General features: G+C 37.9%; 1 protein-coding gene across 5 annotated transcripts; it reads left to right on the top strand.

Annotated features, from left to right (window-relative positions):
* The first annotated feature begins 2,520 nt into the window (after nucleotides 1-2,520).
* Nucleotides 2,521-19,743, top strand: LOC127417955 (BTB/POZ domain-containing protein KCTD12-like). 5 transcript variants are annotated; one of them, XM_051658247.1, is made up of 3 exons: nucleotides 2,521-2,901; nucleotides 3,075-3,958; nucleotides 18,416-19,743. In XM_051658247.1, exons 2-3 carry the CDS (start codon nucleotides 3,115-3,117, stop codon nucleotides 18,907-18,909), a joined length of 1,338 nt encoding a protein of 445 aa, XP_051514207.1. In that variant the 5' UTR covers nucleotides 2,521-2,901; nucleotides 3,075-3,114; the 3' UTR covers nucleotides 18,910-19,743. The 5 variants fall into 5 exon arrangements, 3 of the variants coding, with proteins under 3 accessions (XP_051514207.1, XP_051514208.1, XP_051514209.1); XM_051658248.1 differs by lacking the exon at nucleotides 18,416-19,743 and adding an exon at nucleotides 6,982-11,792; XR_007893346.1 differs by lacking the exon at nucleotides 18,416-19,743 and adding an exon at nucleotides 6,982-7,080 and having other exon boundaries at nucleotides 2,522-2,901; nucleotides 3,075-4,103.
* The last annotated feature ends 6,003 nt before the right edge of the window (nucleotides 19,744-25,746 follow it).

The following is a 25,746-nucleotide window of genomic DNA, read 5'->3' on the forward strand; positions in this document are numbered from 1 at the left end:
CGCGCGTGACCTCACACATCCGCCTGTGCGTGCTGACGTCATAGAGCGTGCTGTTCGTTCAAGATCGCTGTTTTACTTATTTGTGTTTAAATACGATAAAATGACTTACATTAAAAAAAACCTGCAAGTGGTTTGCATTGAAACCCACATAAGAAGTCAAATGAAACAGTCAAGATCGTGGTTGATCCATTTGTCCTCTTTTGCACCATGTTTTCTTATTTTTAATAATACAGTCATCCACCTCTAAAACATCACAAACAGATATATTAATGAATAACCAAGTAATGTGTAACTTCTTGTGTGTGATATTAAACCAGGCAAGTCACACACGGTCTACTACACTCAATAACATAGCCTATCCTAATTTCCAGACCTATAATCTTCAAAAAGACATAAACATTTTATAGTTGATCAAATCCACTTTGCTAGAATTGCTACAAGAAGTAATCAATTACTAACTACTAATTACATCCTCTACAGTGTAATTACATTACTGTACTAATTACTCTGTCTGAAAAGAAAGTAATTGCATTACTTATTACTTTCTAAAAACCCTTATCATCCTCAACCAGATGAAATATATACAAGGATAAACATGAAACTGTTCTTTAATTGAAGTATGATAGGTGTAAGTGAGAAACAGAACTATATTTAAGTCCTTTTTTTCTTTGTAAATTCTCCTCCCTGCCCAGTAGGTGGTGGTATGCATGAAGAACGTGAATTGTCAAAAACAAAAGAAGAAAAATGTGAAAGTCGAGATTTAAAGTGAAAAAATGACTTCATATCGCTTCTAAAGACATGGATTAAACCACTGGATTCGTATGGATTACTTTTATGCTGCCTTTATATGTTTTTTTAACTTTAAAGTTCTGGTCCCCATTCACTTGCATTGTATGAACCTACAGAGCTGAAATATTCTTTTAAAAATCTTCATTTGTGTTCTGCAGAAGAAAGAAAGTCATACATATCTGAGATGGCATGAGGGTGTGTAAATGATGAGAGAATTTTCATTTTTGGTTGAACTATCCCTTTAAACCATTACACTCTGCATTAAGTGTCAGCATTTTTGCAATCTCCATACTGCAAAAGATTCTTGGTGAAAGCAATTGAAGTCTGAAACAAACCTTGAAAGGACTTTTTTGTTCCATGAATGACAGCAAGTTGCAAGGACATTTGTCTTTTATTTTCATTTTAATCAGAATAAATTGACATGGCCCTACTTATGCATGTGTGCAAGGTGAAACTTCATTATCCTCTGCCAATGAAATTCATTTTGATAAGATATTTTGCAAACTTATATGTGCTAAGTAAGAACAATCTTATCTGCTTAATACAAAAACTGAAATACAAAATAGGCAAGACAAAGTTCAGACTACATTTGTGCCCCTTTGCAGTCTGCATTTATTCTAGACGTCAGAAGAGTTCCCATATTTCATGACGTAACACTATCATTGAAATACTGTGTGAATTAAAGATTGAATGGGCTTACACTGGGGCTCAAACCTTAAAATGAATCGCAACTGCTTGCAATAGCCTGTAATCCACTAGATGTCTGTGTTTCACTAGAAGTCTATTTTTTTATTGCTGAAGAGAGAGAGAAAGAGAGAGAGAGAGAGAGAGAGAGAGAGGGAGAGAGAGAGAGAGAGAGAGAGAGAGAGAGAGAGAGAGAGAGAGAGAGAGAGAGAGAGAGAGAGAGAGAGAGAGAGAGAGAGAGAAAGAGAGGGGGAGAGAGAGAAAAACCTCTCCATAAGCAATAAACAATCCATTTTCATTGCTCTATGTTTGTATGTTTCAAACCTAATCTATCCAATTTTTAAACATAATAAAGCAAATTACCAACATTTATTTTATGTATGCTTGAAACCTGCATTCAAAAAATATACAGACCATTACACTTTTAATGACGCTAACTGATTGTTTTCTTAATTTAAAATCACTTGCAATACAAAATCTTACATCCAAAATGTCATGCATAGTACAATACTCAATGCAACAACAAAGTTTAATAGAATAATAAAACAAAATAGCTATAAACAAGTAATATTATAATAAAGTGTAAGTGTAAGTAAATGGTTAATTTCCAACAGGCTTACTTCTATTGCAAATTGTATTTTACAACCAAATCAAATAACTTTTTTCATGCTGACCATGGCTTTTGGGGATATATATATATATATTTCCTAAATATTATACAGTGGGGTCAAAGTCGTTCTAACAAGTCAGTCCACCGTCAGCTATGTTTGGAACACTTTCGCTAGAAAACGCAATTTTCCCGGGCTGTATAGCTAATGCGCATGCGCGTTCTCAGGTTGATTGACAAGCGTTGTCTGTATCTAAAAGGTGATTGGCTCTTTTACCTGTAAGGCGGGGCTTCCTTTCTACATTCGTTGGCTGCAGTTGGGCGTTCTAATTTCTCCCATTCATTTGAATAGAAGTGACCCATCTCTGCTATAGATGTCTCTGGTGGGGTTGAACGATTAACTATGCAGTGCTAATGACGTCACGTGTGTGGGGCGGGGTTAGCGTTCAGGAATATTATAAAACAGTCCGGTTGTTGCGCGCACAGCGAGAGGAACGTCAGATTCGACTTCTGGTTTCTATGGACCCCGTGGGATTTTTTTTAAATTTTTTATCGAAGTTATTCATTCACATGGCACTCCTAGACACATTTTCATGATGATACTTTACATTCACGCACTATCAAGCTGTTCATATGATCTTTTTTAAGAGTGCTGTTTCAATAACTGTATTTACACTGATGGTGGGTGTCGGAGAATTGGACGTTTATTTGTTCGGGAAGATCGAGTATGGACACCGACAGCTGAAAGTGACCATCTGAAAAGTCTATACAGGATGCATTTTGTTTCTCAATTGCATGAGCAAGACCCTTTTCCTAATCACGTATGTTAATTTACATAAAATTTCATTTTAAACACCTTTAATAGTGTTCTGAGACTGTCATTGTGAACTGAAGATGCAATGTACATTCAATGGGATATTTTGGACAGTACAATATTGATATATTAACTCTACATAGAATATATTGATCCAAACAGTGTGCATATCTGTTCCAGGTGGACATAGACTCATAAAGATTAATTGGCCGTCTCAGAAATGGCTTTACCTGACAACGGCAGTGGCGTTCCTGTTGGAGAACTGCCTTTTCCAGAGATTATCGAGCTAAATGTTGGGGGCCAGGTTTATATTACCCGCTACTCAACTTTAACAAGTGTGCCAGACTCCATGTTGTGGGAGATGTTCAGTCAGAAGACCACCAAGGGCTTGGCTCGCGACACCAAGGGTCGTTTTTTCGTCGACAGAGATGGCTTCCTTTTCCGTTACATTCTAGACTACATGCGAGACCAGCGACTCGTTCTTCCTGACCATTTCCCAGAGCGAGGACGCTTGCAGCGAGAAGCAGAATTTTTCAATCTCCCTGAACTTGTCAAACTGTTGGCACCGAAGATCAGTAAGCAGAACTCTCTGGGCGACGAGGGCTGTCAAAGCGACCCTGAAGAGTCGTCGCCTAGCACTGACATCACCCGCAATCTGGCTTCCCTGGGGGCGGCCGCCTGTTCCAGTCTGGCGTTGGGTGGAGGTGACGGCAAACGTTCTGGATTCATCACGATTGGCTATCGGGGCTCCTACACTCTAGGCCGTGACAGTCAAACAGACGCCAAGTTCCGGCGAGTGGCTCGGATTATGGTGTGCGGGAAGACCTCTCTTGCCAAGGAGGTATTCGGGGAAACGTTGAACGACAGTCGTGACCCTGATCGCCCACCGGAGCGCTACACGTCCCGCTATTACCTCAAGTTTACCTTCTTGGAGCAGGCTTTTGACCGGTTAGCTGATGCCGGCTTCCACATGGTGGCTTGCAACTCGACAGGGACTTGCGCCTTCGCCCACGAACAGACTGACGACAAAATCTGGACCAGCTACACCGAATATGTATTCTACCGTGAGTGACTTCCAACCTGTGTTCCAGTGTCTCCTCCCTGTCTCAACCCGAGATCACCTGCAGTAGATGTAGAAGCTTCTAGATCAATACCCAACACCTCCATCTAGACCTTTCCGCAACAAAATCCTTCATGCCTCCTACCTAAGTAACCTTTCATCCCTTCGATGAAATCCCCATTGAAATCATCCCCTCATCAAAAGACCGCCTGCCCCTTTCTACATGCATTCTTATTGCTTTTTCAGCTTTTGTGAAGCACAACGTTGTACTGTTGAGCTTGATATAAAGTATGTTGTCCAGCTAAAAGTTGGACACTGACTGGTCGAACTGGCAAATGAGCCATTTGAAAGGGCTTTGGAAGGTTAGACTTTATAACTTCACAATTCTCCTCTGTCAACCTCTCAAATCGATTTTAAAGTTTTTAAACAGTTGGCCATCCTTGCCAACAATACATATGTAATAGATTCGAATTTTGGGTCATTATTATCTTGGGGTCAAAGAAGCAGGAAACTATTACATTTTAATGGCTATAAAACGATTCATCTTTAAAAACAGATAGTGAATTAGGAGTGCCACTGGGCTTGTGGATATCCAGCAATACCATGGGACTAAAAAAAGTTAGAAAAGTTGTTTTGCATTGAGTATATCAAACAGTTTCAATTATTAGCATCATACGTCTTTAGCCAATGGTGTACACGGGATTGCAGGGTTTTTGAATTGGAACAATCTATTAAAATAATGTTCTTAGTTCAACACAATTTAAGTTCAATCAACAACATTTGTGGCATAAAGTTATTACCACAAAAATAATTTCACTTGTGCATCGTTTATTAAAAAAAGCAGTTTTTTAAGCGGTAAGGTGCTTAAAATGAAAGTGAATGGGGCCAGTCCTCAACATTTCAAATACACATTGTTTCAAATTTATAGCTACAAGATTTAAACATTATACGTCTTACCATGATTTTAGTGTGATCAGTTCATTCTAATACTAATACTATATATCTAGTACTGGGATTACAGGGTTTCGTTGTCATGACAATGAATTTGTAATATACCCAGATAAGTTAGTGAGCGATTTTATAACACTTAAATCCTTTTAACGTGTAGTGTTTACGTCTTGTGGCTTTACTTTTGAAACCGTCTGCATTTCAGCATGGGAATGGACTGCCACCATTCACTATTATTGTACGTGCCCCTTTTTTTCCTTTTTTTTAAAATAAATAATTATTTGTGGTATTCAACGTAATGCCACAAATACTGTTAACTGAGCTTAACTTGTATTGAACCTGAGCTATTCCTTTAATTGCATAACATAAAATAATATAACATTGCCTGAAAGTGCAAAAGAAATGAGGTGGTACTGTATTGACTGTGCTATTAAGCATTTCGTATTTTATATGGCTGTATTGAAGGGTTGAAGATGGGAGCCGTAACATGAAGCTCAGATGTTCATTTTCAGGCCGACTAGAGTGTCCTGATCAGTTGAACCATACCCATAATGGATCTTGCCATTTACTGAGATATAAATAATTTAGTCACTTATGACGAGTGTACAGAATCAACATGAATTTAAATCCTTTTATTATCTTACATTTCATTTGACAATATTATTGTAGTTTTATCAGTTAAATATGTGCCTATTTCTAATTTAAATGGATTATTCAGGTTTATTCAGTAATTGATGTTTGGGCATTCCAGTGATGTTTTCTGTGAACAAACAAACAGTGTGTAATAAAGATCAGGTAGCCTTGTTCTTTATAATGACACACCAAACTTTTGATTTTGAAGATTATATTAGTACTTTTGTCATTTAGTTAAAGCTTTCTTCCATTTTATGTGAGCAAGACCCTTGTTTGTGTGGCTTTTTGACCGAGTTACATGTTTAGAGCTTTAAATGAAAGAATTTTCAGGTAACACAAATCCGTTGCGGCCTCAGGCTACATAATAAACTGTTTGTAAAAAATGAGGGAGTTCTGCATTGGACCGTAGTTATGAAGTGTCCTCTGGGATAATATATATCAAGCATTAATTTATTCATTTGTACAATGGCACATGTGCAGGCCTCAGTTATTCATTTAATTCCACTGCAATCTCAATCACCCCACTGTCTTTCAAAGGTCATATGTGGGCATTGTTTATAGTGAAATGCTAGCCTTAAAATGTCTTTATGAAAGCATGAATAAAAACAATTATTCAAGAAGTACTTTGTCCTAAATATAAAACATCTACATTGAATGCATTTGCATATATTTGCATACTTTATCAAAACATCAAACGTGCTTTGCAAACAAATATCCAATTATGGCAATGAAATTAGTTCATTATTAATCTGAAGTACTGTAAGTCATGTCTTTTACCAGAGACCTAATAAACCATAACTTTCAGATGTTTCGGGGCCTGGTTAGCTCAGCGAGTATTGACGCTGACTACCACCCCTGGAGTCGCAAGTTCGAATCTAGGGCGTGCTGAGTGACTCCAGCCAGGTCTCCTAAGCAACCAAATTGGCCCGGTTGCTAAGGAGGGTAGATTCACATGGGGTAACCTCCTCGTGGTCGCTATAATGTGGTTCTCGCTCTCAGTGGGGTGTGTGGTGAGTTGCGCAGATGCCATGGAGAATAGCATGGGCCTCCACACGTGCTAGGTCTCTGCGGTAACGCACTCAACAAACCACATGATAAAATGTGTGGATTGACAGTCTCAGACGCTGAGGCAACTGAGATTTGTCCTCCACCACCCAGATTGAGTCACTAGTCACTATGCCACCACAAGGATTTAGGGCATATTAGGAATTCCAAATTGGGGAGTAAAGGGGAGAAAAAAACTTTTGATTTGATGTTGGCTTTAATATTTGGCAGCTCTCTGTTGCTCAGGAAGAGGTTTATAAGAAATTGAGGCATTAAACCAGATTATGTTTTTCAGATTATCGTGTTCCTCCAAGCTCGCATCTCTAAATTATTTTATTCTGTTAGATACTTTTTCTAAATTTCTCTCTTTCATATTGCTCTTCTTGTGTTCTCTCCACATAGACTTCAAAGCACGAACATATAACGGCCAGAATGAAAACCAGAACAATCCTATAACCAGCTCAGACGAAGCAGATTACCGAACCAGCCTTTGTGTCGCTGTGTCTAATCTATCTAATTAAGATTGTGTGGTGGCTCTGCTGGCACACTGAGCAGCCCACATTTCTCCTCCAATGAAGAACTAGGGAACAACATGTTTAAATGTGTGTCTTAATAAGGGAGTAACCAGCATATGTTGCGTCATGGATGCTGGTTCGCCATCTAGACATGCACAAATAAATAATTTAAAAAAATGCATCACTGATGACGTTAAAAGTAAAAGAATAATTCAACCAATGGGTCATTGTTTACTCACCGTGATGTTGTTTCAAACCTGAATGACTTTCTTTATTCTGTGGAAACGAAAGGAGACATCAGGCAGTATGTCTGAGCTGCTCTCTTCCATACAATGAACGAAAGTTGAGGGGGACTACGGGCTGTCAAGCTTAAAAAAGGACAAAAATGCATCATGAAACCATCATTAAAGAAGTCTATACAACTTGGGCTCTCTATTCAAAGTCTTCTCAAGCCCTATGATAGCTTTGTGTGAGGAAGAGACTAAAATTAATGTTAATCTTTGCCCAACAGGGCTGTTACCTTTTTATTTTCATTGTATGGAAATGAGCAGCTTGGACTTTCAGCTGTAAATAAATCCTTTTTTTGTGTGTTTACCAGTGTGTTAATCCTTCCAGTATACTTGTCGTATTGTGTGTGCTGATGCCGATGGTGTTATTTATAGATGGTCAGGCCAGCTGTCATTCAGGTCTTGCCATGATCTCCAACGGGAAGGTGTTGAAAACATGCTGTCATGCTAGATTTAGTGACACCTTAGACTCTCCTAGACACACTAGACTCCTTTCACTTCCATACATACACAAACAAACATGAGTACGCAAGCATATGTAAGCATTTGTGACAAATTTTTATCTTTCTCTAAGAAAAGACATTAGACCAATAGAGGATCGATATGTAACCATGTCACCTCTTGGCTGAAAATACAGCATGATCTCATGAAAATTACATCACTGTGGCTGCATTTTTGTGAAATTATATTATGCGGCAGTTCTGATGGGAAATGTCCACTGCATGGTGCCAAAAGCAAGTTGGTATTTTTAAGGTTAATGCTCTATCGGTTTGAAATAACCTAAAAATTAACCGATAGTGTCATAAAAAAACTAATGTGAGATAAATACGCAATTACTGAAACAATTACATCCAGGGAGGCCTGGGTAGCTCAGTGGTAAAATATGCTGGCTACCACCCCTGGAGTTCGCTAGTTCGAATCCCAGGGCGTGCTGAGTGACTCCAGCCAGGTCTCCTAAGCAACCAAATTGGCATGGTTGCTAAGGAGGGTAGAGTCACATGGGGTAACCTCCTCGTGGTCTCTATAATGTTGTTCGTTCTCGGTGGGGCGCGTGGTGAGTTGAGCGTGGATGCCGCAGTGGATGGCGTGAAGCCTCCACACACGCTATGTCTCCATGGCAACGCGCTCAACAAGCCACATGATAAGATGCACAGGTTGATGGTCTCAGACGTGGAGGCAACTGGGATTCATCCTCTGCCACCCAGATTGAGGCTAATCACTACATGAACAGGAGGACTTAAAAAAAAAAAAAAAGTGCACTGGGAATTGGGCGTTCCAATTTGGGTGAAAAAGGGGAAAAAACAAAAAAAACAATCACGTCCAGGGGTGGACTGGGATGAGAAATCGGCCCAGGATTTTACATACAAACTGGCCCAAAAGGGTGGTGGTGTCGCTATCCTTTTCTGCATATCGCAGGCCCCTTCGGCATATCGCGGCACCGTTTTTGTGGCCCGTTCTGCATAATGCGGTGGCTCATTTCAGCTTATCGTGGCCCATTCGGCCCGTTTCTCCCGATGGCCAGTCCGCACCTGATCAGCCCCAAAGTGCGTCAGCCCACTGGGAAAATGCCAGGTATGCCAGATTACCAATCCAGCCCTGACCATGTCATTTAATGGTGCTCCTAAAACACTTTCAGCTCACATGTCGCGTGCTCTTCGGGACTCGTATCCCGGTTCTTTACATCGCAAGTGCAACACTTGTCAGTTGAGCTACTGTGCAATTTGGTCACACTTGATCAAGCTTGTAAATGAAGTGCAAACATTAAAATCGATCGCAAGTGTTTAGACGTCATGAGCTAGCATTGTGTGAGGAACAGCTGTTTATAAATTGATAATGCCGTTTTACTCGTGATTTGTGTAAAAGCGAATAGAAGTCATTGTTGTTGTAGTGCCTCTAGTGTTCATTTCACCAGGAAACTGGAAACGAGGCACGTAAAATAATTTTGCAAAAATGTAGTTATAGTAAAATCAGAGAAAATCAAACAAACCCATTTTGGTGGTTTTGCACCAATATAAGGTTAAACAAAATGCAAAGCTTAATTAAAAAGAGAAGCTGCATGGTTTTAAATATTGCTGGAAAGTGGAGTAGATGGTATATTTCAATACTGACTATTTATAATTAAATGTATTTTAAACAGAAGCCCTGGACTGTGACATCATTTCCTTTTGCCCTTTATTCATGACAGGGTCTGAAGTAATTTTGCATGCTAAAAATCTAGTGTGATTGACCATATCTTCAGTGTGTGGTCAAATTTGTAGCTTTTCTAATTAAAAGAGTCATTGACGGAGAGAGCTTGAAACTCATCTGCTGAGAAAGACGGAGGGGAGAACCTCCCTGGACTGATGAGCTGAGCTTCTTAAGTTTTACCCTTTCCATCTTACAATACCAGTCAAATGTTTGGACACAAATTTATGTTATGACCTCATGAGATGAAGGATCTGTTCCAAAACCTTGTGAGTTACCTTGCTGCCCCCTGCCTACATTGGCAGCTGTCTTCTATGGCAGCATCCTAACTGAAATGGAGCCTCATGAGAGAGCGATTTGGACCATTCTTCATAGACAGCATCTCTGCTCCATTCAAACAGTGCTCACATGCAGCGCATGGGAGAATTGACTTACAACTGATTTTAAAGGAATATTCCAGGTTCAATTCAAGTTAAACTCGATCTACAGAATTTGGGGCATAATACTGATTACCACACTAATCATTTTGGCTCGTCCCTCTTTTTAAAAATGAGGGAGGGATGAGTCAAAAATTTTTTTGGTGGTAATCAACATTATGCCTCAGTGTTGTTGGTTGAGCTTAAATTGTATTGAAACCGTAATATTCCTTTAATACAGGTGATGCAAGAAGAACAACGTGATACTCTAATGAGCATAAATATACACAGCACACACACATTTCAGGTCAAATAGTCAGTCTTATGTTATTGAATTTGACAGAAATACGTTTCCAAACAGGTTTCCTGAACTTCAAAAACGTCTACCACCCCTGTCTGCCATTGTTCAAACGACTAATCGACTAATCGACTAATCGAAATTAAAATTGTGTTATGATCAGATGTTTTGAAAACACACAAATTTGCTATGATTACGCCTCTCATTCTCACTAGAATGGCATTTTCAAATGAAAACGGATTAAGGCCACATCCACACTAATACATGTTCATCATTTACGCCTCTCATTCACACTAGAATGGCGATTTCCTCCATTTCGAAAAAGCTCTCCATTATGGTAAACTTTGGAAACCGATGACATTAGGACACTGAAAACTGAGTTCTCAATTGAAAACAGACCAGTGTGGATGTGTCCTTAGACGGCCTTCACATAATGCAGGGGGCTTGAAATGCATTTTGTACATCTCTAAAGTTGTACGCACATTAAAGTGTTACAAACGTACAAAAATATATGCATAAATGTTACTTATGAATATCTACTAATGCTAATGAGATCACCTTGGCCAAACAGAAGCCAGCAAGCTTGGAATCACCTCTGCCATCTGCAGGCTGTAATCTGCCCTCTAATAGTCAATAATCTGCAGAGAGCCCCATATCCTCAGCAGCCTGACCCAAAGAGATTTACCAGAATGGACGGCCAACTCTTAAACCACATGCTGCATAGGACTTGTGCAACTTCACAGCTCAACTCTGCAAGACAAAATAATACATGAAATTATACAAATTCTCCTGGTTCTTAATGTCATATGTTGACTCCACAAGCCTCTGCATGGGGTATGCCAGTGTATGAGCAAAACTGTACTTACAAATACAGGTTTTTAGCTAGATTATTGTTTATTTTCATAACTCTTTTCAGATCAACACATCTCTCTCGCTTGCGTTCATACACTGCGAGTCAGATTAGGATTGGCTTGTGCGTAATGTGTTAAGTATCCGTCACAGTGCAGGCAGCTGTCACTGCAGATTAATAAGGGACTCTGGGAGAAAGTTCAATGAGAATTACAAGACAAATATTGACACAGTGGGATTAATTACAACCCACGTCTGCATTGTTCAGAGAGCAGACAAGCATTGCACAGATGGAGGAACACATACAACAATGATACGTCACTCACAGCATTGTTTATCTGTTTCATGTTGTTTTCTCCCTGAACTGTCCTACAAACATTTCTGATTTAGGGGAGACTGGGTTAAGTTGTCACAAGGGCTATATCTCAGTAACTATAAGGTTGAGGTCCAATTACACAAGTGCTTGTTTTCTCTAGTTTTGTGTTGGTTTCAAACCCCTCATTCCAAACCCTCTTAAGTTAGAAATTGTTTAACGAACTAAAATTCCAGTATAACATCGTTCATATTTTTGCTGTAGCTGTTGGGTAAACATGTGAGCAAAAATAAAATCACATTCAGACAGAGGTTAATTATATAAATGTAGATACATTTTATCTGAGGAAGTTGGGGCAAGTATTTCAAAATAAATAAATAAATTATATATATATATATATATATATATATATATATATATATATATATATATATATATATATATATATATAAATTAATTAATTAATAAACATTACAAATGTAATAAATAGGAGCAAAAAAAAAAAAAAAAAACTCTTCCTCCTAATTAACAAATTAGAAAATCTCTTTTTATTTTATTTAAAAAAAAATTAAATGTAATTTTGATTTTAATGTATTATTTTAATTTTTAATTTTTAAAAGACTACCATTACATAATGGCAGTATATTTAAATTGTATTTACATTTTACACATTTTACTTGAAATTGCAAATAAAAAAATCAAAAATAAATAATAATGGGCTTTTTTTTCCTGTTAGGTCAGGAATGTCATGTCAGCTTCCAACAAGCATTTATTATAAAAGGTCAACTATATTTCTTCATGGGGATATTTACAGTACAAATATTGAGAGTGGTTGTTTTTAAATCCAGAGTCATTAATGTGCATTTTGCCTCTGGAGGAGATGTGACTGCATCATAAAGCCATTATGAGCCATAACAATATGCAATACGAGACAATATGCATTATTTTTTTCTTTGAAAAGCATCCCATGGCCCACTGAAGGCCAGATCAAGATTACATGATACTCAAGACACATTATATAGTTTACAAAGTGTTTATTTTTCATATAGAAGTCTAGATCACTATTAAGTGTTCTTATGTAAGGGGTATTGTCCTTGTGTATTATCTAAGACTGTCTGTGTGAAACAGTGTGAATGTCAAAACAAGCAAAAATTGTGGTTACGCAGCAACACACTTACAATGGAAGTCTATGGGGCAAGTGCACAGGAGGGATTTAATGCAGAGATACAAAGCTTCTGTTTTTGGTGAAGGAATCTTCCAGGTTCAGTACAAGTTTAGCTCAATCAAAAAAAAAAAGAATTACAATGGAAGTGAATGGGTCCAGCTCATAAACATGAAAATAAACACTGTTTAAAAAATAAAGATACCATATGTAAACATTAAGAGTGTCAACAGGATTTTTGTGTGTGATAAAACTGTATGTTAATTTGCTTGTTTTTACAAACTATGAGATGAGTCAAAATTATTTTCTGTGGTGATTGACATTGTCCATAGAGATTAATTTTGAATCCAGAATATTCCTTTCAATGTTGATGAATAACTTCTTAAACTGAGTGCTTGTTTCGTGAACATTATAGTGATAATTATTATTTCTCACATTCATGGCCATGCACACACACACACACACACACACACACACACACACACACACACACACACACACACACACACACACACACACACACATTAATGAGGGCCTTGTTCTCATAACACATTCATGTTGCTCATAGCAATAATGATGGTGCTGTAAAAATGTGCCATGACAACAGATGGAGTGCCTGAAAAAAAAAAAAAAAAAAAAATGGGTAAAGAAAAAGATACTTTTATGTTTTTTAAAACCACTTTTAGATTTTATTACAGCAAAAAACAGTTTTCCTTTTTGGGTGAATCTCACTAAACTTCTCCAGGTCACATTTCAGCCCAAATTCTAAAGTTAAATTATTATTATTATTTTATAATTAAATCTTGCATAAAGACAATAAACCTATGTTAAGGACTTTCATCATTTACCTGTATGACTTTCTTTCTTCCGTGCAACACGAGGGGAAATTTGAAGAATGTTAACGCTGCTCTTTTATTCAGTGGACGTGAATGTGGATATTTTTATATGAGTGAACTCTCCCTGTAATATTTTTTTTGTTTGTTTTGCATTCTGACATTATTTTCATGACAGTGAAATGTTCATGGCATATTTTCCACCAATATTCTCATTGCCACAATGTGTCAAATGTTTTTCTTTTAAGATTTTTCCTTTTTCAATAGTGATTTTCATTACTGTAATACTGTACTTTAACCCTCAGAAACACAGCACAACATAATTGCAACATTTTATTTTAGCAATTAAACAATACCTATTTTTTTTATATTTAAAATAATAATAAAAACTATGCATATTAGCTGACACTCAACAGTTTTGGTGGGAAAAAATGTAATGTCACAGCTTGCTAAAGTCACACAATAGACATATCATAAAAAATGTGTTAAAAAATCTAGATTTTCCCATTTTTTCTGAAGTCACAAAATTAACCCCAAAACTAAAAAAAAAGCTTAAATATCAAGATTTTTATATTTTTTTTTCTTCCATTTTCTCTCCAATTGGAAATGCCCAATTCCCTATGCACTTTAAGTCCTTGTATTGGCATAGTGACTTGCCTCAATCCGGGTGGTGGAGGATGAATCTCAGTTGCCTCTGCGACCGTCAATCCACGCATCTTATCACGTGGCTTGTTGAGCATGTTACTGCGGAGACCTAGTGCATGTGGAGGCTTCACGCTATTCTCCACAGCATCCATGCACAACTCACCACACGCCCCACAGAGAGTGAGAACCACATTATAGCGACCACGAGGAGGTTAACCCAGTGTGACTCTACTCACCCTAGCAACCGGGCCAATTGGTTGCTTAGGAAGCCTGACTGGAGTCACTCAGCACGCCCTGGATTATGAACTTGCGACTCCAGGTGTGGTAGTCAGCATCTTTAATTGCTGAGCTACCCAGGCCCCCATATTTTTATAATTCTAAAAACACATTCAAGGAGGAAAATAGAAAATCATCAATCTCTATGCTTAGGTCTCTGAGGGTTAAATCAGCACACATTAAGGGCTACTACCTTGATATACGTACATACTGTATACTTTAAATAATATCTAATTGTTTTAATAATCAAGAATAATCTAATGTGTTCTTCATTGTAAAATCTAAGCAACTGATTTTATTTAGAAAAAGCATGCAAACCAATTGCCTTGAAATATCTGAGTAAATGTACTTATTTGGCTCAAGTAAACTGAACACATTTTTTTAAGTAGCGTCAACTAGTTACAAGGAAACTTAACTCATCTGTGATTAAAGTATCGTTGTTTATATTTAAGTAGAGTTATCACGTCTAACAGTAAGAGGGAAGTTATGACTGGACTCTTGGTTAGCCACATGGCACATTGGATATACTCAGTACTACGTACTGCACATAAATCTGCACTGTTGTAAAGTTCAATTGAGTAAAGAAGAATGGCTTAAATTTAACAGGCTCCAAGTTCACCAGAGGTAACATTAATCACCCTCATGGTGACTTCACAAAAATCTCAACTATCAACCAGCTACAACAAAACAACAACAATAGTCATAAGAATTCAAACTAAATACATTTTCAAATAAGAATGATTATTTTTCTACATAAGTTCCCTTGTTTTGACCAAACAGTCAAGTGCAAGATCTTATGGGTATTCCACACAGCTGCAATTTTGCACTTGATAATTTTGAGTTAGTAGTACTTGAAGCCAAAGTTTAAAGAACAGATATATTTGAGTTATGATTCCAAAATGTGACATTTCAAGTACCGTTTAATTAGGACCACTTAAATGTTTTTATTAATGACAACTTTAGGGTTAAGAGAGTAAAGGTAACTTAAAACTAGTAAGAATAGTAAAAACTTACAGTTGAGTAAACTATTTTTTTTTACAATTTGAGATTACTATTACTATTTACTGTGTTGACAGATTTTGTGAGATTCACTCCTTTACATGTAACTCGCCCATTTTTGTCCACCCAGTGAATATTTTCTCAGCCATTCAAAGACACCCACGGCAAAAAACACGTGTCCATTATACGACTCTGAAAATTGGCATGTTAAAAAACATCCACATACTGAGTGAATGCAGCGGCTCTATATTTATTCACCCATTAAGGAATACCGAAACGCTCATGAGAGGAGCTTACGCATTTTCTCTCTCCTCTTCAGTGGAAAAAAAATCTCCAACACCACAAAATCTCACCATCCCACATTCTATGAATACTCGTTCTGCATGCACACACACACACGCACACGGATCATAACAAGCACTGAAATGCTCTACTGAGGTTTTCCGTGAGGCGAGTAGTTTTTCAAGCCGTTATGTAAGCGGGTTCCAGTGCCGCTGCCGGTGTTTGTGTGCGTGTTTAGAAGCACATGCAATAGTGCACAAGTGAAAGCTGGGGGCACCATTCTCAACGGCGTACGCAGCTGAGCATTTTCTCACACTTTACGCCTCTGAGATAATAAACAAACATCAAGGGACAGGAAACAGATTTGGCTGCATTTCCCGCTGGATGCTTCCCAGCAAATCCCAACCCTCTCGATATACTCATTTCCAAATAAACATCACTCAGTCTGGATCTACCTGTTCTTACTCGATCAGCAGCTATTTAGTCCTTTAATCAACTCCACACATGTGCTCAGTGCAGTGGGTCAAGTGTGGAGGGGCCCCAAAAGTTATTTGAACACTAAGTCACAGTTAAAAATATCTGAATGTCATTGCATTAGATACAAAAAATTAATTTAAGCTCACTTAACTCAAGCAAACCATTTGCAAAAAGAAGTTTGGTTTGAACTGATAAAACAATATTATGTACAAAATTAAAATAAATAGTATTGTGACACTTTCTGGTCATCAAACGTCCTCAGTTAATGTGATGAACTACACATGTGGTTCAGTGTTGGTGAAGCTTCTTTCCCAGCAAACACAGAACGTTCCCCTAATGTTAGCTTACGGTTTGTGGGTTTTGTTTTTGGGAACCAATTCCATAATGTTCTAGGACCGTTCTCTTTGGGTTCTATTTTTTTTTTTATAACCATAAACTAACATTCCCAGAACGTTGCAGGTAGGTTTTTGTGGGACAACCTAAAAAGACAACCTAAAAATTTCCCCTTTAACGAACTTTAAGGCAGCACAGGCTCACATGAATTAGTGAAACATTTATGTGAACCTTTATATATACTTTCCAAATGAACCAACCCACTAAAATTAATTTGAGTTCCCAATTCTACATAGGCCTATAAATGAATCATTTCCTTTAACTTGTTCATTTACATGAACTGTTCGAAAGATCCAGTTCGCTTAAATTATTTGGATTTCCCAGCGCTTCATATAAAAGAAAGTTGGATACAAATCATTGCACAAATGGCTCCCAAAAAGGTTAAGCTATTTCTGAGAAAAGCTCCAGCAGCGTTTGTTTGCAGATGCTACTTGGTTTGATATTTTGATACCTAATGCAATGACATTCATACATTTTCAATTGTGACTTGAGTGTCCAAATAATTTTTCAAAGCAGAGACAATGCTTTGATAATGCAAACAGAAAAAGGATAATGTGATTAGATATTCTCTTTAAAATGGTCACTGAAGGAAAAAGGGAGGGACGTCTGGGAGGACATACTGAACAGATACCTTCTGAGAAGACCAGCGAGGACAAGCATGAACTTCCATGCTGGTTTGGTGCTGGTTTTGATGATGGACCAGCATAAGCTCCTAGGTGAAGCGTTGGCGTTTAATCAAATTAAACATTCAGTCAAGCATTCTGGTTGGTCAGGGTTTGTTCTAAAGTGTTTGCTCTAAGTATTAGGGTTTGTTTTAAGTATTAAACTTCTGCAATTCAGTCCAAACCACTTAACGTACAGACTCCATTCAAATTTAGTCTTTAAGTATGAATAAATTACATGCACTTAGGAAATGTAAGATTATATGTTTGTCATTCAAAATATATAGCAATGTCATCATTGTGGAAGTTGCATACTGAATTGGTCATCTTTTTTGCGAGCATTTGTAGCCATGTTTACATGATTACTCATTACGTTTATGTTTGCACTAGGTTTACGGTCAAAATCAATCTTCAGAGGTGTTTGCATAGTCAAGCTAAAGTCTTCATCTGATTGTCCAAATATACATGACACAATGCGTAATCGCATATTTTAAGGACATCAAATCAAAGTAGCGATGCAAAACACAACAAATCCAAGTTGGATCTATCCCGGACGAGCCCCCAATTATGTTTCGACCCAAGTTTGGGATCAACATAAGAAGCTGTCAAAAGTAGTATACAAGTATCACAATGGCCAGGGTAAAAAAGGTTTAATTTTCAATTAGAATAATAATTAAAAAAAAAAACTACAGTAAAAATAAACATACTAAACTTAAACAAGGACAGGTGAGCTAATAACTTAAACTATCAATTAACTAAAGAATTGGCAAAACTTTCTTAACCCTGTTAAAAAAGAAAAGCACTGAAAGTAAGTCTTCCATATCAGCTTCTTACCTAATCTGTCTATTGTAAACTGTTTTAACTAAACAAAGACAAAACTCACCATCCTTTTTAAAGTTAAGAAATAACATATAACATTTGCGGATTAAAAATTGATGCAATATGATGCTCCATGCAAAAAGTATATTGCAAAGAGACCAGGTTGCATAAATCTGAAATTTTAAAAAGATAAATAATTGTTTTAGTCCCAACTCAAATCAAACTGTTGAAGTGCATGCAAACATACTGACTGCAAAGACGCACAGTGCAAAGTATCATGTTGTGTGTTGATTCCCGTGCACAATAAATACGCATGCTGTAGCATTTCATTTACACAGATCCAAAGCCTTAAACCTAAACTTACATATAACTTTCACACTATTCTTAATCACTCATGTAATTGTACTTTTGTTAATTTGTTGACAGGTGTCAAAGCATCTATGTCGCCCTGCATCAGTGAGCCAGGTAGTGTCAGAGCTGAGGAGGAGGCTGTATATAAACTGCGTACACCCCTCATCTATAGCAAAGATGACACTTACATTCCTCTGGATCTGGACAATGGATCTCTCCCAGACCCCCTTCCATCACCTCCACCCCTTCCACCCCTGGACAGCCCTGAACTGCCCCTGTCTCCAGAACCAAGCCCCCCTCCTCTGCCTGATATCAGTCCCACATGTCCCACCACCCTGCTTCTGAAAACACTGCCCCGACCCACCAACACACCAGTCTCCAACACTACCTCCATCGCTAAAGAGAACGGTGGTCCGCTGAGCAAAGACTCAGAGGAAGAGGAGAAGAAAATGATGGAGGAAGAGTTTAAGAAGTGTATCGAGGACTTCAGGAAGATCCGCATCCCCAAACTTTTCCCTGACCGCAAGAGACACTGGCAGAGCGATCTGCTCAAGAAATACAATGCGTAATGTTTTTCATATCAGGCCATTGGCAAACAAATACGTGACATGAAACTTTTGACACTATGTCAGTCAAAGGATTTATATGTCTAATATCACACACTGGAGACGGACTCTGTTCCAAAATCCAGTGAGCTGCCTACCTAGACAGCATCTTAAGGCATCAGAGGTGGCGCACCCAAAGCAATGGCTGTACCAAATGTTAAGCAGCATCGTTTGTTTCCTTCACAGATAAGGCAAACCATAAATGCACCATGATCAGCATAGTAAAAAAAAAAAAGTAGGTGCATGAAGCAAGACAAAAGTTGTTTATAATATAATTAATTTGAAATGTATTGATAATAATGTATAAGTTGAAATGGATTTTCCCCTCAATATGTGTTTGTGCTGTGTATTTTTATGCTTAGAGTTTTGCATCAGTAGCTTTGCAGCATGTTACCCAAACTCTACTGAAATCAATAGAGTGCAACAGTGCCTGGAAGTATTTTTCACTCTATGTTTTCCATAGGGATTTCAAAAAACCTTCATAAAAGAGTTCTAAGCCATGACCCAAACCAACCAGCTCCGAGGTGAATCACAACATTACAAAATTTTATTTAAAGCAAAAAAGTATTTGAAAAACTATTTTTTTTACAACATCAGTTGAGTCTGTTATTTTCTGTTGAGAGAACATTCTTGTATTGTGAGATTTTGTGGGGTGATGGTAAAAGTGACTGTTAATTTCTTAGTAGCGTGGATCACAAACATAGCTGAAACCAAAAAGTTTCTGCAAAGTTCTGCAAAGCTCAATAAAGCAAACTTTTCAGTGTGTGCATTAAACTGTTTTTACAAACAATAAATAAAGCAACATGTTAATGTTTTTAGACCTTAATTATTTGTGGTAAATAAACATTTGCCAAGTATCACTATTACTATTATTCATATTCAGGCCTTTAGGACTTACATCTCTTCATAACCTTCTACAAGTATCCATAAAAACATGTTTGTATAATGTAAAGTTAGACTTTGAGGCTTTTAGTCCATGTCTGTTAGCTTTGAGGTCATCCTCAACTCATAATGGTGAGTAAACGCTGACAAAGTGTTATTTTTTTGGTGAACTATTTGTTTGGGATTTGAGAAATTAGGTTTTGTTGCCCTGCAGTCATTTGGCTGAGAACTGGTGCCCCTCTATCAATAATGAAATATCCATATGCTGATGAACCCTAAAGCCAAATACAAAATCAACCCACTGATGGTGGGTTGCAAATATTTCACCTTTTAAGCACATTAAGTGGCTAGTTTTATGATTGAGATGTTTTAAGAAGCTGGATATCAATTTAATTCTATTTGTCTGAAGGCAAGAGTCTTCCCTTCACAAATGTCAATCTGTACTGGTTAGATATTGTTAGATGTAGTGAGTATTGCCTTATCAGCTCATTTTGCTGTAATTGTCATGCAGCCGTAGTTTGAGGGAACGACTGTCAGTCGCAGCCCGGCTGCACAGGGTGATAACCACTGCCTTTCATGCTCATTTCTGCACAAATATAATCACAAAAACAGAGGCACAATAGCTCTGTTCCTAAACCTAGTGAGCTGCCTCCATAGGCAGCATTTTAGGGCAACATAGGCTCTTCCAAAACATAGGTAACTTAATTATGCTGCCTCCTTTGATACCTTATCGTAGCCAGATTCTCAGGCAGCATAAAGAGGTTGCAAGGTTATTACCTTATTACCAAGGTTAAGTCAGAATTTCCTAGCTTCTATCTTAGAAGTGTACAGAATGGCACTTGAAGTCAGACCTCCAACTTTGAAACCCCCAAATTGTCAAACCCAATTTTACTAGTGTATGACATCACTTGACCATAGCGGCACCACAGGTAATGACATTTACTTTTAAGCACATGAAATGACTTTTAAGCAATAAATGAGTCAAGGGTCCTAAATAACATGGTGATAAAATCTCTTTTGCAAACGTTTGTAGAGACAAATGTATAAAAAACACAGTCAGCTGATAATGCTAGCGTTGCCGTTTCTTTGTTTATTTATACATTATCTTCCAAGCATTGGACAACAGAACACTATATGGTTGGAAGCCTGATATTTTAAGTAGGAATATCCCAAATCTCACTGTGGTGGTGGGGGCGTGGTTGAACGCCGGCTTGTGAATGGAGAGTGAGATCAGGAGATGAGAACGGTAAGGATCATCACCTGGCAATGATTGTCTCTAACAACTCTTTGTCATTGCAGTGAGAGTGGAGATGGGTTTTAAGAGCATGCCAGATGCCAGTGAAGGGAGAGAGAGCTACCAACACACACACATACACACACACACACACACACACACACACACACACACACACACACACACACACACACACACACACACACAGACACACACACACCCAGAGAGAGCATGTATTGACAGTCCACTGAAAGCGAGTTTTGTGTTGTAAAATAAATTACCTTTTAAGTTGAATTTCGCCGTCTCCCGCTTCCTCCTTGCATCCCATCAGAAATTCAGTCCACAATCACAAAATTGCAATTGAGTTATTGTTTTCAAAAGCAAACAGCACAGCTGTAAAATGCACACACACATGTAATTATATTCTGTTATATTTATTATATTATATCCTGATAGCACACATACATCACCCAGATGTCTTTCTGATCTGTGTTTTTACATCTAGAATCTTTTAGATTATTTGCTCATCTGCAATACGTCTATAAGACGTTTCATCTCGGATGTCAAAAGGACATTCAGCTGATGTTAATCAGATGTTATCAGATGTTAATTAGCATGCAATGCTTTCCAGATAAAAGGCTCTTATACAGACATCTCGAAGATGTACGTGTATGATCTTGGTATTATATTATAGTGCATTACACAAAACCTGACCCCTGACATATGGAGGGCCACATTTCTTAACTAAATAATTAAATAAATGGATAAATATTTAAATAAATCATATTAAAATGGTTTAAACTATTAATTCATTAAATTAATCATTAAATCACATGTGTTTCATGTATTTTATTTTACTTACCATTAGCTTTGGGGTGATTTTCATTTATTCATAAGCTATGCTTTTCATTTTTTTAATTCGACTAACTAAGGGTCCGTTCACACAAACGCGTTCTTGCGGTAAAAAAGTTAGATGCTCCACAACGAATGGCACAGCATACAGGTGTCTTGCGATGTGGTATTAAAGAGTTTAAGTTCTTTTAACCTGTCACAATGTTTTAAAAACACAGGGCTCGTGGCACGAGATGCTGAAAAATCAGTGAGAAGTGTTGCATCGGACATCAAAGACGTTCATCTAGCACTTATCGACACAGACGCAAAGCAGTATAGACGGGCACAAAAATGAGTCCTGGCATCCAGAAATTTGGCTCTCCATACTGACACTATACACACCAAGTGAATAGCCTGGCAGGCAAAGGCCAAGATCTTTTTTCAAGACCTTACATAATGTGTGTGTGATAGTAAGTCAAAGTGTGTGTGTCACAATTTCCTTTGCACAGTGAAATTATTTACATTTATGCATTTGGCAGATGCTTTTATTACAGGGACAATCCCCCAGAGCAACCTGGAGTTAAGTGCCTTGCTCAAGGACACAATGGTGGTGGCTGTGGGGATTGAACCAGCAACCTTCTGATTACCAGTTATGTGCTTTAGCCCACTACACGATCACCACTCAATTACCTGGGCCAAGAAGGCATGGGCGGACATTGAGCACGTGTGAAACCAGCAAAATACTAATTGCCTAGCAGCCTCTTTTTAATGCTGCACTTTATACTGAGGAAACTCACGCTAAACTGATATCCTTGTCCATTGTGAATATTCAGTGTAGCTGTGTATAAAGTACAGCCCACTCAGAGGTCACTGCCAAACCAAGCAGCTTCCTATTGGCTAAAAATTCGGCTGTCAACTTGAACTCCACACAAAATCCTCTATATTTTCACAGATTTTTAATGATAACTTAAAAACTTTTAAAGACAGACCTACTGTGAGATCTGAGGTTGTTAATCGGTTGTAATCCATTTAGATATTTCGCCCGTGGAATTTCTCCGTAGGAAGGTAAATATGACTGTGCCTTAATAGCGCAGTTTCTGGTGAAGAACTACACTTCCCATGATCCTGAAGAGAAAACATCCACCAATCAGAATCGCAGCGAACAAAGCGCAGAAAAAGAGCTCTGCAGCGACCATCAACTCCAACTCCCATCAGGCACTGTGAATAACGCAATTGAGTTATTATACTCTCTATACTCTCAAACTGCTTGTATATTAATATATATTAAGTATGTTAATATATTTGAATATTCTGGATCTAATTATTTTGCAATAAACTTAAAATGTATTATTTCTGTACTTAAAATCAACAACTTTAAATGAATAGTTTTATTTTTTCCATTATTTTATTTAATTCAGTTATGTTGTTTGCAATGCTTCATGGCATTGTAGTTCATTCCCTCATTATAGAAGTTAAGTACACAGTCTTGTACTTTTGTCTTTTTTGTGATTCACCTACGTAGGAGCTGGTTGGTTTGATTCAGTGCTAAGAACCCTTTTATGAAAGATTTTATGAAATACCCATGGAAAAATATATTAGCCAAGATGGTTAAAAAAGTTGGTAGACACTATTGCTCATGTCAACAAGGGTATGCAAACTTTTGACCAAGGTAATTTGTATCATTTTAGTTTCATCTAGTGGAATATTTGTAAACATCTGTTTTATGTCAAATGTCAAGCTGCACTTGGGCAGTGGTGGCTCAGTAGTTAAGGCTCTGGGTTACTGATCAGAAGGTTGGGGGCTCAAGCCCCAGCACTGCCAAGATGCCACTGTTGGGCCCTTGAGCAAGGCCCTTGACCCTATCTGCTCCAGAGGTGCTGTATCATGTCTGACCCCAGCTTAGCTGGGATATGTGAAAAATGAATTTCACTGTATATGTGTGATAAATAAATTTATAACTATTGCAGATTCTACATGGGGAATGTACATATGAGTAGAACTGAATGCTTTGTTGGAGAGGCAGTCACAGTGGCAGGAGAGGACACAGTATTGGATCGTTTTATACCGCAAATTAAGCCATTAATCCAACTGCTGCAGGACTCCCGCATTAATGGATTTTTAAAGGCAGCCAATTCGCACTCGTTTATCCCTCGCTACCTGCTGTGTATCAATAATGCTTCAAAGTGGCTTACACACACCCAAACACACCTGCCAGTGTTTCGATGTGTCAGTTTTCTTTTTCAAATGTGAATCAGAGCAGGATCAACCAATCAGAAGGAACACATTGCTCACTGAGCAAAATATGACTTATCAAAGGGGCAGAGAGGCTGCAAAAATGCGATTTTTTTTTTTTTTTTTTGTCTATCTGACTCAAATCTGTTTCGTTTCTTGAAATCTACAAAGGAAAACTAAAACCACATGTCATTTTCAGATTTTTGCATGCATTTCAAACATATTGGAAGACAAGTCTGATCTCATTAAATGACGTAAATGGCCAGTGGTGGATTTAGGCATGGGCGACACAGGCAGTTGCCCAGGGCGGCATCTTGCAGGGGGGCACGAGGCACCCACACAGTTCCCCCCGTCAACAACTTTGGGGGCGTGTTGAAGAGGGTTTCGGCCAGGGCGCCATACAAGCTAGAACCGCTAATGTAAATGGCAACATTTTAGCAAATTTACATTATGTGGTTAATTACATGTTTCGCGGCAGTTCCGATGTGAAATGTCCACTGAGTGGCGCTAAAAGCGAGTTAAATGTTCTCTCAAAAAGATGAGGTTTTGAAGGTTCTCTATTGAGTTTTAAATCAACAAAACTGACATCCCTACCCTAAACCTTAAAACTGAACCTAACCAATAGTGTCAGTGAAAGCAAATGTAAGATGAAAAACACAGCCACGTTATTTTGAGGTGCTTTACATTGCGCAGTTTTATCGCACTTGAACAAACTTGTAAATGTAATTGTTTATGTAATGCAAACGTTAAAATGTATCGCCTTACAAGTCATGCGCTATAGTAAAAGTGTTTAGATGTCATAAGATGGCATTGTGTGAGGAACAGGTTGAAAAGTAAGTGTTTATAAACTGATAATCTGCCATTTTCTTGTGATTAGTGTGAAAGGAAATAAAATTCATTGTTGTTGTAGCACCTCTAGTTAATTTTACTGGGAAACTGCAGTGACATGCACATAAATTATTTGCAAAAACTTAGGTATAGTACACACATACAGTAATACACTTCACCTTTAAGCAATTCTACACTGTCAACTTGTATGGCTGTATAATTATTGTCTCTAATGGACTGTTCTCCATTTTCTCCACTGTGTTTTGCTTTAATCAGAGCTCCCTGTACAGTGAACATCCCAGAAACCTGGTTGAGCTCATCTGCTGTCATTGACTTAGGAGTTGTGTGAGAGCTTGGAGCAGAGCGAGTTGTGCAGCGTCAGGCCGTGTGGGGCTGGGGAGACTCATACATCATTTTCACCTCATGTTCATCACCTGAGTCTCTAGGGACTCTGCTGGACCCCAGACAAACTGCAGTGCCGGCTCTCCTGCCAGCTTACAAAACAACACCCAGCACAAATATAAAACACATCTCATAACTGATAAATGATGACTCATTCGATGTAATAATATAATGTTTCAGGAGGAAGTGTTAGGGGATTTGTAAATTTAATTAAATGAAATAGTTTAAACAGAAATGACAATTATGTTATTGTTTACTCACCTTTATATCATGCCAAACCTGTATGTCGTTATTTTTTCTGATTAAACACAAAATTAGAAAATGTGGAAAATCTTAACACAGCTTTTTTCTATTCAACAACAGTTCATAGTAACCAAAAAAGAGCATCATAA

Source organism: Myxocyprinus asiaticus, chromosome 27 (assembly GCF_019703515.2).
Source record: "Myxocyprinus asiaticus isolate MX2 ecotype Aquarium Trade chromosome 27, UBuf_Myxa_2, whole genome shotgun sequence".
Lineage (NCBI taxonomy): Eukaryota > Metazoa > Chordata > Actinopteri > Cypriniformes > Catostomidae > Myxocyprinus > Myxocyprinus asiaticus.

Coding starts and splice junctions, on each gene's coding strand:
- LOC127417955 (XM_051658247.1), top strand. CDS start 3,115: ATGGCTTTACCTGACAACGGCAGTGGCGTTCCTGTTGGAGAACTGCCT. Junction 3,959..18,415: donor CACCGAATATGTATTCTACC/GTGAGTGACTTC, acceptor ATTTGTTGACAG/GTGTCAAAGCATCTATGTCG.